Genomic DNA, 19,026 nt, shown 5'->3' with positions numbered 1-19,026 from the left:
ATCATTTGGTAATACACAAAAGAATAAAAAAACAAATCTCTGAATTCCATCTAATTGTTTCATTATTGGCTGTTCCATCCAGCAAGCAGAAGGCTTTTCTTTTAAATCAATACCAGATTATTTCTACATAAGTGTTTTATTTGTAAAAATAGAACAGACTCAGCTTTTCATCAGCATTCGAATCGATCATTTATTTCTCCTCTATAGGCTCTTACAAAAGCACTGGATTTATGGCCTGTGATAAACTGTTGAGATAAAGAACATGTTTTTAGCTGGAGCCAACAGTTCTCTAATCTGTTGGGATATTGGGATTATATTTCTGAGTCTGCTTAATAAGGATTTTTGGGTGGAATTTTATGATTTCAGACTGTTATTAACCCTAAGATCTGCTTGTGGAATTGAGCAGGCTTTTTGTTTGTTTTTGGAGATGCTGAGTTGAAACTGAAAGGCACCAAATGTGTGAATATTCAGTTATCTGAAACTACTTGTTTATATGATGATTTGCATTTAAAAAAAAACCTTTGCAATTAAATAAGTGCACGTTGATCTTTTTCCCTGTGATGTTTCTCTGTATGGAGTATCAACCACAGACTATTAAACAATGGGGAAAATTGTTTTGTGTTATGTAACTTGATTTCTGCTGCAAAAAGCAAAACTAGTTTAATTCTAACATGTGCTGCCAGGCAGATGAATATTATGTGGCGATAGAGGAGATGACTTCGCTAATAGTGTTTTAGAAAATTTGGGGCTAAGTTTCTTTGCTTATGTAAAACAGTGGTCTTTGTTTGGCACTTTTACTGGTGCTGGGAGTGCTGTGTAGCCTCATTGATTGGTTCCATGCAGGGGAAATCTGACCTTTAGCAGATGTTTGAGCAATTGCCAACACTCAGAGTGATCAGCAGACTAGACAGTTTTTTCCTTGTTATGTCGATGAGAACTTCCATTAGATTAGTACCATGCGTGACAGTGTTAAAGGTTTTAAATGACTGCTAAACTTTCTGAAATAAGGCAGACCTTCCTGCATTGTGGGGTCAAATCAAGCAATTTATTTTCTTACGTAGATATTTTGATAATTGATTAACTGATACAATTTTTTTTTTTAAGGTCAGCCTTAGCATGCTGTTATAGCATCAGTTTAGGGTAAATGCTTTCAAAGAAAAAAGAACAAGCTGAAAAGGGCTGGGGAGGGGGAGGCAGCAGTGAAACATATCCCATCTGGAGCGCTTGGCGTGGAACAGGATGTTGCATGACTCCATGTGAAGTCTGCTCTCACGAACAGTATTCAAAGTAATGTAGGAGATTCAGCTGCTTAGTTGTGGGAGTTTAGCATGAAACGAGGTCTGTTTTCTCAAACTCCAACAGTTAGAACTACAGGAAAGAGGTGGGACTTAATATGAGATTTATGTGACGAATAACTCAACAACAGCAGCAGTTGCCAGATTAAACTCTTTCCTGCAGGTGCTAGCTTTCCTCAGAGGTTTGCAATTTTTTTTTCAGTGTGTTACATGTGGGAAGAAAAGTTATTTAAAGGATTAGAGAGTTAATATGAAAAAAAAGATAATGACAGAACATTTATTTCTGGTTTTAAATTCAAAAATCAAGTAATTTCAAAAGGACTGGTCTTCTCTTTGGATATCTTGCATACTTGTGCTTTTTCTTTTTGTGTCTCTCCCCCCCTCCCCCCCCCCCCCCGCTACATCTAGGGTGCAGAAAATATGCTTTGATAGCAGCCAGTACTGAAAGCTAGTTCATAATCGAGCCACCAATTCTGCCATTTTGGCTTATTTTTCTTTCCCCTGGACAAAATGTGTACTGTGAATATTTATATTTATGTATGTATATTTTAATTAAAGATGGAAAGGAAGGTAGGTGATAGAGAAGCTATGTGTTAGAAAGTCTGGAAGTCTTTGCCTTTTGCTCTCAGTAGTCAAGAACACTAATTTTTCTAATGTTACGGAATTTGTCAGGTATGTATGTTTTTGTGATTCCCATTAATTGGTGTCATGTACACAAGAGGAGAAAAGCCTCAGAGAAATTTGTAGCTCTGTTGCTAATGAAAACCATGATAAGGAGTTCTGAAAATTCTTTGGCAGCTTATTTTGGTGTCTAACAATCTATGTACCAAATCATACTAAAGTTTTTTCTTTTGAATATATGCAGTATTCTGATCCCTTCTTATGAGCAGAATTAGAAAAGCTCTCCCAGTTGTGTTTAAGGTATTTAGTATTACTTGTGAATCTTGCTCACATAACCTCCATCTCATGTTAAATAATCATGGGAGGCAGCAGCAGCTCTTTATCGATTGCTTTAATGGTTCTTCCTGTTGTCTGGCTGGCTCATCGGTGATCCCCCCCCCCCCTTCCCCCCGAAGTGGAGATGGCAACGGGTCTGAGCTGTGGCTAGAAAAGGAGCTCCCTCCTTTATTTCCCCCCTGTACTGTGACTGGGCAGTAAGGCGTCTTGGCTGCATGGGTTTCGTGGGAAGTGGAAAGCACTGGAGAAGAGCATAGCTTGCTTTTTCATGAAGTCTCATACAGGCGCTGAATAAAAATACTGGTTTATTTATTTGTCCGCTATGCTGGGAATTGTGTATTTTCTGTTTAAAGTGTATTGCTGGTGCTTAATTGCAGGCTTTGACTATGCTTAATTCTCTGGTAGATGATGAAACATGAGATATTTGTATCACTGTGAAATAAGCTTATCAAAAGTTGTGATAAAGGCTATAATTAACAGTATTTTCACAAAATACTTATTGCATGTTCTTTTCATTTAGTACAGTATTCTGTTTGTTGACAGTAGAAGACAGACATCTCAGTCTTCCTCAGTGTATTTGTTTTGGATGTTTAAGCGAAGTTCCACGTGGATAAGAATCATTACTTTCTCATCCACACAAGTTCACTGCAACACTAGGTGTATTATACATAATTTAGAAGGAAATCAGACTGATTGTTAGAAGTAACACCTACATTTTAAGTAGTCCCCACAGTGATGTGGAAGGCATTTAATAAAGCAAGATAGAAACCTTTGCTGTCATTCTCTGATATGTTTTGAAAACAAAATCACTTTTTTTTTTTTTGTCATTATCAGTAAATACTTCTGTTATCTTGCATCATGAGGAATTCTACAGCTGAAGGCTCCTCTGTCAAAAAGAGCTTCCTATAGAGGTTTCATCTTCCTGAAGGGAACACTGTTTAAATGGTAGTTTTATGGCTGAGTCACAAGGGAATAAGTGAATGGGAATAAGTAGTATGCAAGTATCTTTTCTGGCACCAGTTTCTCATAATCCAATGGAATTGTCAAATACATGTTAATTCATTCAGGGAAGCCTGTTGTTGTGTTAGTTATCTTTGGAAGGCATAAAGACCTACTTAGTTACTTGCGTTTTTTAGTTGAAATGTTGTCTGTATTCTGTATAACTACATCACTAGCTGCACAATCTAGTTGCAGTTTGATTTTTCTTTCCAAGCAACTTGTACACAACATTTCAATTATGTTTAATCATTCAGAGAACTTGAAAGAGCTGTGGTTTGTTAAATCTTGATAATGATGATGCATATTTTTAAAGAATCTGATTAAAATCTGAGTTTAAATCATAAAATGATTTTCAGAATTACAAGGAGCCCCTCAAAAAATGCACTTAAAAATGCAGAATAAGTGCTATAAATTTTTGAGGAAGTTATTCTGCATTTCCTTTATATAACAAAGACTGAATCAAAGGGAGGCATAAAACTACATCTTAATTTTAAACCAAGATGATAATGAGAAAATAGAGAGAAAGAAGAGAGGTGAAAAGTACCAGTCTTCATATTCATACTTCAGACTTCATGTTTTAATTGTTCAATTTCAAATGTTCAAAAAATAAACGATTTGAGTAACTTCCGTAAAATACTACAGAATCAATACAGTAGGTACATTTATTGTATATGTCATTCCTAGCATTCGAAAGCTGCCTTGGATATAAAGGAAGGCTTTTCTCTCATTGTTATAGTTCTAGAAACTTGCACAGATGGTGAGCAAATTATGTACAGTTCTGAATTAAGGCCTTTTTATTCTCTTCTCTGCAGAGTGCATTTTGAATTGAAGGGAGGTCTTTGTTTTTCTTATCTTGGGCACAGCCCTTATAATATTTGGAGTCACAGACCATAAAATCATCCTGCAAGAACAAACTTCATTTGATTTGACTTGTCATTGTTATTAAAATACTAGTTATTGCAAAATATTTTGCATGGTGTTGTTGCAGGGAGTGTCTGTGATTTGAATTCTTCTCCAGTAAGTTAGCTAGAGATGGCTAACGCAATAATTAAGGTTATTCATCTGGTTTGTTAAACAGGTCTTAGGTATATTCACTGCCAGTGTGGTAGTGTCTCTTTTGCTTCTGGGCTAAAGCACTAAGAGTTTTATTATGATGTTACTGGATCTATTGTTCTTGCAAAAAAGGACTTCTGCCTAAGCTGCTGCCCATTGAAGACTTCCAGGACGATTCCTAATTTTATTAAAAAAAAGAAAATGTTGTAAGCTGATTGGAGAACAGTTGTACTTAGGTTGGCTAATACTTAAATGATTAGGGATTAAATAGACTAAAAGAAAGTCGGGCATCTTCCTCATATATATGAAAATTTTGTTTGAAGGATATGAAAAATAAGGTGGGATGAGAGAGAACAAATTGTATTTTCTCCTAAAGATAGTAGTAGGCAAACATGTTGAGAGATATTCATGTACGTATCATAAATAGTTTCTGTAATCTTAAGGAGAAGTACTTTCCATCCCTGCGTTCCTTTACATACCAAAACTTCTATTTAGTTGAAATAGTCTTTTTTTAGGTTACACTGTAGTCTTTCCCCCTCCCCCAAAAAAGAAACCCTCGGTGAATCCAGTCTTTATAGTCACTGCCAAGTGACTTGTTACAGCACCTGAACACACAGTAGCTTCAGATCTGCATTACAGTTGGTATTATATAAACATACAATCTCTGCCCTCGAAGAGTTTGTGGTCAAAGCAGATAATACTGAATTGAAGTGACTGTACTTCTGTTTTACAACTTGGATACCAAAGCACAGAGATTGTGACTTGACTGGTGTCGTGAAGTGCATGCAAAAACTCCCAATTCAAAGATATGTCTGATTTTCTTTCTTTTTTTTTAAACAAATGTAGACTTTTGAGATGCATTGACAAAAGTGAAATACTTGGTTAAGTTGGGACCAAACTGTCTGTGTGCAGACATAGTAGATGACTCTTTTCTAATGTAAAAAGTCTCCTAAGGATTAAGAGTTGGAAAAGATTATTGCCTAAATGAGTTAGACTACTACTATGTTTGTTTATAGTTTACATATAATTTAGAATAGTAATTTATGCTCAGAAGCTTTAGATATCTCTAAGTGCATAAAGGCCATTATGGCAAAACAGCGTTTGTGGAAGCGGAAACCATACAGAAACACGGGAAACTGAGGTTCTGCTCCTTGTCCTCCAAAATGCTGCTTAATTTTAGCAGGTTGTTTCCTTTCATCTGGTTTGTTTGTTGGTCTCCCTCCCCCGACTTAATCTCCGTTGGCCATTTAGTAGTATTGTGAGATATCTTGGTTCAGGGCTTGAATGAAGCTTCACACCAGCTTGTGGCCTTTATGCACTGATGTAATATGAACTGCAATGACCCACTTCTTTGTGAAAGTCTAGCCTTGGGATTTGGGATCAGACAGAAAAATAAAGGAAAAACAGGTACACCTGAAAAATCTTAATCCTTTCAAGTTTTAGCCTGTTTGTACGGATTGTATTTTTTCCCCTCTAATACTGCAGTTAATCTGTAAGAAAGAAGTAGACTCCTGTAATTTTGGCAATGAATGCTGTAGTAGCAGGTGTCTTCAAGTTTTTAGGTATTTTAGAAAGGTTATATGATTTTATTTTTGAAATGTGTGGTGACTCCTTAATAGGAAGGGGTAGGCAGAGATTGACAATGTGAAGGAAACAGAACTTTAATTTTGAAGAATGACTTTCAAGGGAGCTTTGAAATCCAGATGCTGCTAGGGTCATGAAAAGCAACCTTGGTCTAACAGTAAGGAAAGAATTGTGCATATAGACTAGAACTGAATAGAAGCAGAATCACAAAACTAACGGAGAAAACTTCAAGAAGTGTGTGATTCAAATTTTGCAAACTAAAAATCAAACAGAACAAGAAAAGTTAAATACCTCTGGGTCTTAGCTTCCACGAAGTTAGAAACTCTGGGTATGTTGTCGTTACTGTGCTGCTTAGAGGTGATTTAGGCAGAGCTAGGAGAAACAGTTGGCAGACTGGTTATAGATAGCACAGTAAGTGGAGAAAAGGAGACGGCAAGCTATTAACAAGACAACGGGTAAAAAGTTTCTTCTCGGGTAAAAGATTAGGCTTTTAAGTAATTAACATAATAGTAAGTTCTGCTTGATGAGAAATGGTAGATTTGGCTTATTGCTTAAGATTATTATTTGCTTATAGATGCGGTTATAATTTGCTTGTAGAAGCAAATACTACATTGTCATCAGAACACAGAAGATCACAATTTTGTAGCTGATAACATAATTTACATAAAATGCAATATACTGTTTTTTGTGCTAGATGAACTTTTCTGATGGTTTCCTAATTACTCATTTAATATGTCTGCAAAATTCTGTTAACTTGTGTAAGCTGACCAAAGCTTACACAAAGCACTGAATTCTGCAAGGCTGTCTGAGCATCTTCCTGCTGTTGGTTTGTACTTGGCCTGGAAAAAGAGCCCCTAGTACCAACAAAATCTCCGGACTGGCTTTCTCCAGTGCTGTCTTTCCCTGTGCCAAAGCTGTGCTGATGCCCTTTGGGTGTTCCTGGCTTTGTCTGACCAGGAGTGAATTGTTTGGGAGCCCACTACTGGTGTCCTGGGAACAGCTGAGGCACTTGCTCTTTTTCTGATCTGGATTTGAATGTATAGGAACCAGAAATACATTCCAGAAATCTTTCTTTTCTTCTACTCTCCCTTTTGTTTGACCTCGAACAAAGATATGCTATTGACAAGTATGGTTTTTATCAGGCTTTCTACTGTGGTTTTTTGGATGACATCACATTTCATACCAAACAGGCTGAACCTCAGCCAAGATAGATACTGATAAGTAGTGCTAGGTCCAAGTCTAACCTAGGAGTTTGAAACCTTGGAAAGACTACTGGTTTGGCTCCTCGCCTTTTCAAGACAGCTAATTAGATTTTCTCTGTAGGAAAGGGGAAAGCCCTGTGCTTTCTTCACTTCTATTGATGGCCCTAACAGTGGCTGAGTTTCAGGCCCATCAGGCAGCCAAAGAGCCCGGGCAATGCCCCGGCCGCTGCTCCAGGCGGCTGCGCTGCCCACAGCCCTCCTGCGGCAGCTGGGGCTGCAGCGAGGCGTCTCACCGACTGCCCCAGCTTGCAAAAGGGGGGGCAGCTAAGTCGGATTTTGTGGGTAAGGAAGCACGGCAAATCATGAATCCTAAGTAGGAGATGACATCTTCCTTCCACCGTGTGCTTCAGTTCAGCCTCTCACAGTGCTTTGTGTCCCCTGATAACCTGCTAGACAAACTTTAACCTTATCCTCATTAACAAGTCATAGCACTGGCAAAATTGACTGAAAGCCATTAATATTTAACAATTTATAATTATTTTTTAAATGATCTTAGTTCAGTTGCTTTTTTAGTCACATCTTGAAATATGAGATACAGATTAAAAACAGTGCAGATAGCATTGTCTGTTTTAAGAAATCATTATTGCTGTTTCATGGAATTTATTGAATAACAGGATTAAATTGTCTTTTTAGTGGGATATTAACTATGCATATGTGCATCCATAAATTGATTTTAATTAGCCATTTAAATAGTTATTACATAGATGTGTTAATTTTTCAACAGGATTTTTTGTTCACCGCATTTAGAAACAAACATCTGATTGAAACACAGTTTCCACTGGTTTGAAGTTGAGTATGTAGGTTTGATGGTATGCATGTTTCTTGAGTTCTTTTTAGAGATTGACATGCAGGTATTTAGATATAGCAAGAAAAAGGTTTCTCACCCTGTATAATTTGAAATATTTTTTTTAAGCCTGAACAACCTCATTTTTTGTGTAATGGGTATATTTCAACTAGATATTGCTAAGATTTAATAGATAATGTTTTCTTAAAACTTAATGTCACTTCTATTTTTCAATTCAGATAAGTAATTCAGTGTATTTTTGGCATCTAAAACATTTTGAAAATTGTGCTACTAGGGACAATTCTACTTGTAAGCCTAATACAGTCCTGATTTAATTTTTGGTGTGCTTGTCGTTTCTCTTCACCGTTGAGATTTTAATTTGGAAAAAGGTTGCAGAATAGGTACAGCAAATATTTTAAGTACCTAGGTGATCCAAATAGCTTTCAAAATAAAATTTCATGCTTCTTTGAGACTGTCTTTTGATCAGGGATAAGTATTCTCTGAGAAATTCATTTAGAACTCTAAATAGTGCATAGGGAGCATCTTTTTTTTTTTTCTCCTTTTGATTCAGTGTAGTTTTTTTTTTTCCCTTCCTTCAACTTGCTCCTTGCAACATACAAATGTTAAGTTAAATTCATGTGTGAAAAACGCCCCAATACCATCTTTGAAAAATAAAGGAAAACATTTGAAAGATGCATGTGTCTAAGTAGGATGCTGTTGTGTCATGTTCTCGGGAATCTTCCTTTCTGCTCTCGGTGATGTGCTCGTTGCTTAGCAATTCAAGCCACAGATTGCAGCAGACTGTTGGAATAGCATTGAGTTTTTTTCTTCAGTTGTGCAACCATTGTTTTTCCTCATCTTTTCTGCAAAAACTACTTTATCTTCAGTGTTAAGGGCATACGTTTCAGAGAATGCAAAATTAGGGTTCTAAAACTAACTGTAAATTGTATAAATTACTCATTTTCTGTGCTTATTTCCCCTTAATATATTTTGAAACTTTGATTTGTTTGAAATTAAAAGTTGTTTTTATTCAAAGACCCTTATGTATTCAGATAGTGGGATTTGATTTTTTAAAGCTTTATATAGAGAAGCTTGAAAATTTTTATTTTTTGAAGCATGCAAATCTTGCTGTATCTGATCCTATTCCCTTCTGCACATTACATTTATTTGACATGTCTTCCAGTGAGTGAGTGTCTCTGGTTTATTTAGAAGCCTGTTCAGGAGAGCTATGTTGTTTTCCTTATTCTTCTTTCCTATTATTCCTTTTCCTTATTTCCTTATTCCTTCCTTTCCTTATTCCTCAATGAAGTTTATTGAGACAGGTTGGGGGTAAAGGTTTGACCGTGCCTTAATGTATCTGTCAGCAGATGTCTCAACAGCAAGGATTAGATTCCTCTTTTTTTATATTTTGGGTAAATGGTCCTGGGGCTGTGCCTTCATGCCCGCTTCCCTCCCAAAGGGGTGAAAGGAGAGCAACCTTTATTCTGGGATGTAAAACTAAGTCTTTGCTGGGGAGTACATCAAGCGTTTCGGCAGATGTTTATTGGGAGTGACGCAGGGGTAGCTGACTCTGCAAAGAGGTGGCACTGGAGTTCTTGGCACGTCTGCCTTCCTTTCTTCCTTAAACATTTTTTTCACTTTGTATTCTATATGGCGGAATACACCCATTCCACAATTCCACAGAGGTTTTCCCGTACTTGTAGATGAATGTTTTCAGATCCTCTTAAAAATGTTACAATTCTACTGGATGTCCTCCTCTGCAAGAGAAAGAAATGTTTGTTAATAGATCTTCTTTTCAGCACTCTTAGCTCCTTTTCAAGACTAACTGGAGCATTTACTCTTCTGTGCAGATGGAAGGGCTGAGAAAACACTTAGTGCAACAAGATATTTCGGGAAAATATTTGAGGTTGCACATGCAACAGTGGTTTTGGAAGACTCGTCTCTCTGGATTTCAGAAGTGCTGTAGCCGAATGCTACTCTGCCCTATCCTTCAGCGCCTTACAAGGGACAGGGGGTAGGCTCCGTTCTGAGCACAGGGACCCGCAGCCATCGCCGTGCCAAAAATGGGAATTTCGGGGAGCTCTGGGTTTAAGTCTACAGATAATTAACTATTTGCTTTATTGTACACTTCAACTTCTCAGGCTGTAGCTGAGGACTGCTTCCAGGGTGGTATGAGTGTACTTTTTTCTATTGAATAAACAAAAGATTTAAGTCTTTGGAATAGTTAGTATGATGTGTCTTGGTAGCAGGCTATGTCGAAGAGGTTTCAGCTCTGAGAAGTTGTTCGTTCAGCTTCCACGGTGCAAATGAGAAGATGCCTCTGTCTCAAAGTAAATCAGGAGCAGGAGTTGCTCTCTATATTTGAGAGAAAATATTTGATGATTTTCTTGGATGATGCTTACTGAGTTTATAGGGGCGGGAGCTTTTGCTTTATTTTTGTTATTACTTGCAAGCTCCAAAAATAATCAAAATGTATTTGCAGATTTGAATATTTTCCCAAACAATTTCAAGGGAATTTTTTTAGCTATGTAATAGCATAAAATAATCACCAGTGCTAACGTTTTATGTCTCATCTTTAGAAGTTTGGGGTTTTCTTTCCTGTAAAACATGTATCTTATTCTGCAGCTTTATTCTAGTGCTGAAGAACAGATGTGAAGCTCTTGAATTTTCAAGGAAAACAGTATAATATAATATAGATGAAAATATGTAGTGTATATATATATAGTACAGAGTATTATATATATAGCATAATAATATAGAGGATTTTTTCTTTATTCCTCTGATAGTTTTATATGGAAACATTTCTTAGAAGAGATTTTAGTTACTGCTGTTGAAAATAGTTATTTTAGATTAGCATATCTTCAAGTAAGTCTGTAATACGTTACATATTAAATAAAAGGCTTAAATTTTTATATTTACCTGAGCATACATCACAGGTTTGGAAAATTGACTAATGGCAACTAGTTGTGGATGCCTTGACTGAATGCTAAGATTGTTTGGATATATATTTTTCAATTGTATAACTAAGATTTTCTTGAATTTTACAGATAATTTTTAGCATCTGAGTTTTGAGTTCTCAACTCTTACTAATGCCGTATTTTGTGTTTAGGCATTATAATTGTATGTGGTGCAATATTCTACTATTTTTCCATTTTTATCTTTTTCTAATGTAAAAATGTTGGGAGTACAACTCAATGGGATGCGCGCTGGGACTCACCTGGAACCTCCTGTTGATGAATCAGGACTGCTCCACGCGTCACAGAACGTTTCTCTTGCTACTTGCCTTACTAAATGCAACTTTAAAAAAATGCTCCGTTATACTAGAAATAAGTATTTCGATAATCCTTTGGTGCCAAGGGGAGACTGTAGGTCGTGTCTGGGAAGGCAGGCCTTCTCGCGGCGTGGCAGAAGCGCGGAGCCCGTCTTGCAGGCCCCTGCTGCCGTCAGCCCGAGAGCAGAGCTCGTGGTCTGTGGAACGCACCTCGTTAGGCGTAGGAATCCCAGCGCGCCGCGGGAAAAACCCAGCAAAGGGATGTCGTACAGGGCTCTCTGCTTGTTATTAGGGATTACTTTGAAACTGCTAAAGTAGAAGTTGTTAGTGATCGGTGCAGCTGTATCGCCAGGAGCGGGGGCCAGGCCAGGCGGCCGGCGGTTGGGTAGGCGCACGGACGGTTCCCTGCAGCGGTGGCGGGCCCCGAGCCGTGGCGGCGGCGCTCTCGCACGCCGCCGTGGAGGCAGTGCCGGCCGGCCGCGGAAGCGGGGTGTGCGCGGGCTACGCTATTTTGCTCTCCAAGTAAAATTTACTGGAGGTTAATGTTTGTTTGTGACAGTTTGAAAGGTTCTGAAATTGTTCATCAGGCAGATTCCTTTGCAGCAGGAGTGACTGGAAAACATTTTGGTCCCAGAGTTGTGTGTTGAAAATTTCAACACCGTTGCTGTGCTTTGGCTTTGAAACAACAATATTTTGTTGCGGTTCTTTAGCTGGCTCTGGTTGGAGATTAATTTGTTGTCTTGCTTTACTTGGGAAAAAAAAATCCTAAAGGCTTATGCCACTTCCTGTTGGAAAATAGTAGTAAGTTACAGCCTTAGCATATTAATGCCAATTATAAATATAATAAAATTCTAGCAGAAATTTTTTTGTATGCATGTCCACGCATACATGGTTAGGTATCTTTAGCCACTTTGGTAAAATAAATTTTTGCATTGCTGTCAAGGCAAGGAAGCAAAATTTGGCTCAAAAATGTTAAAATCAACATTCAGTAAAACAAGAGAAGGATGAAATATTTTCAGCCTTGGCTCTCCTTAGAGAGTCTTACTTTGACTCCACATTTTATTTTGCTGGCACAGATTGCTGTAGTGCTTTCCACCCCCTCACCCTCCCCTTTCTGACTCATGCAGCTTGGGATATCGCTCTTCTCCATGTGGTATATGAGTGTCCAGAGAAGGAAGCCGCCTGTTTTCTTTGGGGACTTTACTGTTACCTCAAAAAAAATCACTTTGGACTTTTCTGTTCTAAGCAAGTATTTGCGAGCGAGGAAGAGAATTGACGAAGGGTTGCTTTTTGCATTTGGCCTGTGCTGCTTCTGCCTTTCAGAAATGCGCTTTAAGAAGCCTGTAGCTAGTTAATCGCCTTGGCATGGAGCTCTTTGCGGTGGAAGCTGGCAGCAGCAATTCCCAATAAGGTCGCGCGTGTTGCGTACGAGCCGGGAGGAATATGGTGGCCCTGGGCAATGGCAGCCTGGCGTGGCGCCACGCTCCTTTCTCTCCTTTTCTTGGAACTGTTCCTTTGAAGCTCTAATTATACGGTGCCAGGAGAATCTGCAGATAGCACAGCAATAACTCCCGCTGTCGTTGCACCGGATTTCGGTTTATTTGGGGTGCAAAACCTGCACACAAACATTAGATGTTATCACAGTAATCCACAAGTGTTGGCTAGTATTCAGGAGGTACAGTATGTTTCATCATGGCAATTTCTAAACTGCTAACTCTAATTAGACTTAACTGAGTTTTTGAAAAGCCTTTATTAACTTAATTCCCTTTGCCTGCTATTTTTAAACTTGCTGCTGTGCAAAGTCTTGCACTTAACCTCCTACACCCTTCTATAGACTATCTACATCAAATTTATTTCGACAGATTAAAAGAAAAAGAGAGAGATTGACCAGTCAAGAATAATTGAGTGGAATTTGCAGGAGGAAGGGACAGGAGAAAGATGATTCTATAGAATGATTTTGAATGTTCTATCACTGAATGTTGTTTTAAAAATTTGCTATTTGACGAATTGCAAAAATAAATCTCTTTTTAGGAGGTGCAGGTCCTGTTCACACTCTAATCCAGAGTTTCAGAGCAAGAAGGAAAGCCTATGAGAAGTAAGATGAGCTATGAGATGAGAAGCAAAAGATGAGTCACCTGTGAGAGTGATACTGGTGACATGATGAGTGCTGCAGTGCCGTGGTGGTCAGGGCCAGTGCCTGGTGGAGGGTGGGAGAAGGAGCTGGACAAGCAGCGATAGCTGCCCTTTGCCCAAGCAGTGAACGGTTTGTAGAGGTTGTGAGGTGGGGAGGAACGACACAGACGGAGGGTAGCTTGACAGAAAGAGAAGAAAACAGAAACTTGTTTCTTTTTTATTTGGACAAATTGCAAGTGGAAATGCAGTAATGGGCTGCCATAAAACAAAGGAACTGCAGTGCTCGCCACGTATGCACGGACTTGCATACAAACCAAAGTACTTAGCCTTTTCTTAGTCGGACTGGCATCTTCAAATGGAGAAAGGAAGGAAGCATGTAGGAACGGAATGGAAATATGGGTGAGAAAGAATAGTTATAATTAAGGGGGAAAAGCTGGGCTGATGAATGCTGATGCAGGCGTTAAGCAGAGGGTTGGTGTCCATTAGTTGGGTATGCAGAAGGGGGAAGGAGTGCTGCACAGCTCACGTTTTGAGTGTGAGACAAGGTCTAGACAAGGAGGCATGTTGCAGACCTAAAATTAACCGAGGTTAAAAAGATGACAGTCTTTCTGGGACAGTGATATAAGTCCTCAGAAGCAGGGGGAGGAAGAAACTCAGGTTTCAGAAGTGTTGGAGAGCCGAAATTCAGAGGAGGAGCAAAGCGTCTCCCCTCGTCCTCCAATTCATGTGACAAGCTCTTCTGGTTCCTTCTTACCACCATGTAGTATGTTCCTTATTATTTGGAAAAGCAAATGACTGTGTGTGTATGGGGGGGGGTTGATTCTGTAACTTTGACGTAATGCATTCAGAAGAGTTTGCTAACTTTTCTGACAGGTGAGATTGAGAGAGCTCTGTGGCTCTGAGTTCCCTCCTCCTGAGTTTTCCTCCTTTGAGGAGACAAAAGGCTTGGCATATTTAGCTTCGTAAATGCAACGGCAGAGAGGATATGGTGGTTTTCCAAGAATGCATCAGGGAGAACTGTATAAACTGTAGGACGGCGATGGCACAAGGTCGAATGGGTGCAAACTGGTACTGGATTAATTTAGCTGGGAACAAAGCTGTGCTGTCTCCGAGGAGCGGGATTCTAGAAGAGCTGTCTGTGAAGGACAGAAATGGCAAGAAACCTAGGGAGTCCAATTGGTGGAGCTTGGAGCTGTGAAAGGGCTTGTTTGTCAAAGTTGCCCATAGTAGCAGAGACTGCAGGCTCAGGGTTCTCTGTTCAAAATGGCTCCCCTGCCCCCCAATGAAACTGGGGGCTTTTGTTTTTGTTTCGTATTTTTTTGCATTAATTATGACAAATGTTTGAACTGAGAATGAGAAATATTCTCAGAATGTCTTTTCTGATACGTAAATAGCTATATATGTTACGTGAATGATACTGTTAGTTTAGTGCTATGCTTTTCATTCACTGGCTAAGATACCCAAGATTAATACTGAAGTTTTTGACAAACCCAGCTGCCTCGTAACAGCTACACATAGTACTCTTCAGTACAGAAGCACTGCCAAGAAAAATTTCTTGTGGTACTCGAGCTGATTAATTACATCGTTTCAATACCATGAAAATAAAAGGGGTAATATTAAATTTTATTAAACTTTAAAAGTGTGCTTTCAAAAGTGTATGTAGATACACACATGCTTGTATAAGCAATAATGTATGTCTCTTCCTGTTTTTAAATTTCTCCAGGTATATGTGGAGTTTGATGACCTTGAATGGGAAAAACGAGAATGGGTTAAAGTTTATGAAGATTTTGCAACCTTCTTGGTGGAGTACCAGCTGGTCTGGGCAAAAAGAAAGGACCCAAGCCAGACTCAGGGATCAAAGATCAAACAAATTCAGTGGCCTGCATTGGTAAGATACCTGAGCGATAGCATGTATTAAACTATTTTATTCTGTTTAATACTGTCCTGCTTAGGAAACTGTCTAGTTTAATGGCTATGATCATGGGAACTGATGAGCATGAGGGGAGGAGAGGAAGAAAAGGATTATGAAATACTAATCAAGCATGTTTGTGTTGAAAGGGTGGGAGCAGTGTGTAATAGTCACTCATCTTCATTTTTGAAACAACTTAGAGCACTGCAAAACTAGTCTCTTTGAGTGGTATTGATAAAACTAATATCATTTTCTGTGGCCAAAGCATCTTATAAATATTAACCTACTAGCAGCATGTTGCCTTGCTCTATGGAGGGTTGAATTTAGGGTGAAAAACAAATGCTTAGGTTTGTGGTACTTTCTTTGTGGGGGTTAAGCATATCTAGAATTTGGGTCAAAATTTAGAAAACTGAGCAAAGATGAACCCGGTAAACGACGTAATTGCTTGCCTGGATTATGAAGTGATACTTGTGACTCTCTGTCTCTGGATTGATGCCCAAGCATTTAAGCTGCTGAGATTACAGCAGCTGGGAAGTTGTGCCCATGTTTGACAGGCATTTAGGTAGGTCTGGGAAATACTGAGGATCTGATGAGGTCATCTAACAAGGACTAAGCATGTATTTCTCTTTTCTCCAGTGAAACTAGAGGTACTTTAAAATTCTTCAGAAGATCCATATAGTTGTGAGACTTTATAAAACCTATGGTATTGGATGTTTTTCCTTTGTAAACAGTTGGGGGAGAGATCTCCCAGACAGGAAGATGAAAAGGGAGCTTCAACAAATTTGTCAGAATGATGAAGATGGGGCACTGTTAGATATGTTTCATATTAGTCTTAGTATCTGTAATTTAGTTCCGGGGTTTTTAGAAATTCATTGTTGTAAAAAATTTAGATGACATTTTTTCTTCTTTCTGATTTTAGCTGTCTCTCTGCATTTCATTTAAAATATTCCTTTCATGTTCTTGTTGCTGGGGACTTTGGACTTTCTGAAATGCTATTGCATTGATTGTTTTTCTGGTGTGGTGGTTGGAACCAAGCAGAACAAAAAAAAAAAAAAAAAAAAAAAAAAAACATAAAGCAGGCTGTTCACGGAAGCTTAGTAATGGACGAAATGCATAGACTGTTTAGGATGGATTTATTCTTCTCTTCAGTTAATATTGATGTTTGACATAGCTTGTAGGTTAACGCACTTAAGTAAAGCTACCATTCTGGATGCACAAGCAGTTTCATACACTTGCATTGACAGGCAAATTTCTATTTCATATTAGTATGTCTCTAAGCAAGAATTTTCACTTCTAGGGAATCATGTTGCTTGCTCTTTGAAACCACATATGTCTCCTGTATTGAGATGAATGTTTTCAAATCGATTAGCATGTTAGAATTTATCTATATACTTTGACTATTTTAGATACCTTTAATTTCACCCTCTAGGATATAGAAATCAAATCTTTCCTGGACTTAGGAAGAGTGTATCTCTAGAATGTCTTCTCTTCTGGTCTGGCTGCTAATCCTGTCCCAAAGATAAAAGTATGCCTTTATCTGCTGTTGTGTGAACATGTTTCTGTTACACTTTCTTCTCACTAGAGAAGGTCTGTTCTGGTGGAAATAGAGATGAAGGCAGAATATTTTTTCTATCCTCTTTGTTTTATGGACTTTCTCTTCTTGCTTTAATTTTCTTGCTCTTGAGGTTTGAGGAAGGACTAAGGAAGAAGGTTTGCAAAAGATCGCCTCCTGCTTCTATGTTTGTACAAAATAAAATCATATATTCCAAAGTAGGGCTCAAACAGCTTGTTAGGTCACAGTTTCCAGATGGTAGAAGTGACAGGTTTTCAGCTTTTCTACTTGGCCTGCCTACAAGTGTGCTAACAATTGTTCTCTCTGAGTCAAACCCTCTAGTCATCCCTGTTCCAGAAAATCTACATTTGATGGAAAATACAGATAGAGAATATAAACATGTGAGTTAGAGCAGAGTCCTTCTGTAGATACTTCCTGCTCCATATCTTGTCCTCAAGGTGAAGATCACTACACTGAACACACAAGGCCTTGGGGAACAGGGAGGTACTCGTGCTGGCATAATACTTGGTTCTTTATTTCTAGAGTGTCTGAACAGTCTATAGGGGAGCAAATGACCTCTCTGAAGGGGTCTCTTCTTAGTCAGAACAAAACTTATTAAAGATAAGGAAGCAATGGAAGAGGTGGTGGAAATTTTGATTTTCACAGAGTGAAAAGAGCATCAATCACTTGATATAAATGAGTCCTGCTGGCAGCAACATGCTTCATTGTATCAATGTCTTTCTGATGATGTTGGTTTAGATACTGGTTTCTGATTGTCTTTGCAAGTGTGTGAAAGAGATGCAATGTAGTGCTCCTACCCTTTCATATTGTGATCAAATGAGTTTTTGATGAGATATTTTTTCTGGAGAGTGGAGGAGAACTTGGCTGCCTAGCTGACTGGTGTAATTGGAAATTGCACTGTATTTGAAGTGGCTTCTGGAGCTAGGGGCAGAAGAGATTCTTTGCGCAATCTGTAAATGCTCACATAGTGAAGTTTAATGGCTCTGGCTCAAGAATAGCTTTAAAAGGATATAGGCAGCATTAATTAGTGTTCCTGAGTTGAGGCCATGCTCAGCAGTGCTGGGTACTTTACAAGCATAAAAGAAAAGACTTGCCCCTATTTTAAAAGTTCACAGGCTATTTAACAGATGCAAGTAAATTCAGATAAACAAGAAAGCATAAAGAAATGGCAATGACAGGAAGTGACATCAGGATATACATGGCCTAGATATTAGGGAGGAGTGTGTTTGCAGGTAGCTATGCTGATGTCAGTGGAAGAGGAAACTTCTCAGCAAAAGGAGTAGCAAAGGGAAAAATGAAAGTATGAGTTCTGGAAACTTAACAAGTGGGTAATGAGAGTGATGTTTTTCCCCATTAAGGGATTAAGAAAAGCTGCCTATAAAAGGTTTTGGAAATTGTAAGCAAGTGCCTTGGTTTGCTTAACAAGGGAGGGTGCAGATAAGATGCAAAAGAGGGGAGTGTAATGGTCAAAATGATGGGTTAGGAGAATTATCAGAACTCTATAAATGAGGCAAACTGACTTTGAATTCCTCAGAAGGCAACTTTGAAGCAGTTGAGATTATAGGTAAGAATTGCAGATCTGTAAGAACAGTTATGTTTTAGGGGGAATAAATTAATCTTCCAGGACACCACTGAGGAAACCAAAATAGCCTTTTTTTATTATTATTTTTAGCTGCATCAACTTTGTGTGTTCAAGGCATAGAAAGATGTGGACTGAGTATTGATTTTCTAGGGGGGGAGTGAATGGGACATTGTATTGGAAACTTCAGTAATGTCCTGAAATTAAAGTCCACAGATAGAAAAGAAAAAAATTCAATACAGATGTTCTGGGGGCATGCTCTGTCAACCTGGAAAAAAAATAAGAGAAGAGGAGTATAATTGTAATTGAAAATGCAATTAAGAGTAAAGGAATTCAAGATGGATAGATTACAGCAAGTTTATACTTCAAGGAAAGGAAGAGCCAGGACAATGCAAGAGGTTAGAAGGAAAAGATTTAGAGATAAGCGAATGTATTGAGTGGGAAAGCACTTGAGAAACTTCTGCTGTTACAACAAGAAAGGTGAGAAACTGTTGGAGAAGAGGGAAAGAAAGTGTTTTATTTTGGCAGTTCCTTTTGGAAGGAGCTGGCAGTCTTGTGCAGAGTAAAAGCCATAGAGGAGAAGGATTTGACTGAGTCAAATAAGCTGTAAAGTGGGATTGAGGAATG

The 19,026-nt window shown here is 38.5% G+C and overlaps 1 protein-coding gene across 4 annotated transcripts in view; it reads left to right on the top strand.

The window, feature by feature from the left end:
- Positions 1–19,026, top strand: part of JMJD1C (jumonji domain containing 1C) — a 164,751-nt gene that overhangs the window by 38,418 nt on the left and 107,307 nt on the right. For all 4 annotated transcript variants that reach the window (XM_062580735.1, XM_062580732.1, XM_062580733.1 and 1 more), the window contains exon 2: positions 15,062–15,226. Coding sequence is in view for 3 of the 4 variants with exons in the window: in XM_062580732.1 (XP_062436716.1) it covers positions 15,062–15,226 (165 nt within the window). In the remaining variant the exon portion in view is untranslated. The remainder of the gene's footprint in view (positions 1–15,061; positions 15,227–19,026) is intronic.

This window comes from Rhea pennata, chromosome 7, assembly GCF_028389875.1.
Source record: "Rhea pennata isolate bPtePen1 chromosome 7, bPtePen1.pri, whole genome shotgun sequence".
Taxonomy (NCBI): Eukaryota; Metazoa; Chordata; class Aves; order Rheiformes; family Rheidae; genus Rhea; species Rhea pennata.
Note: the sequence above shows the minus strand (reverse complement) of the source record. Positions and strands in the feature narration are given on the sequence as shown.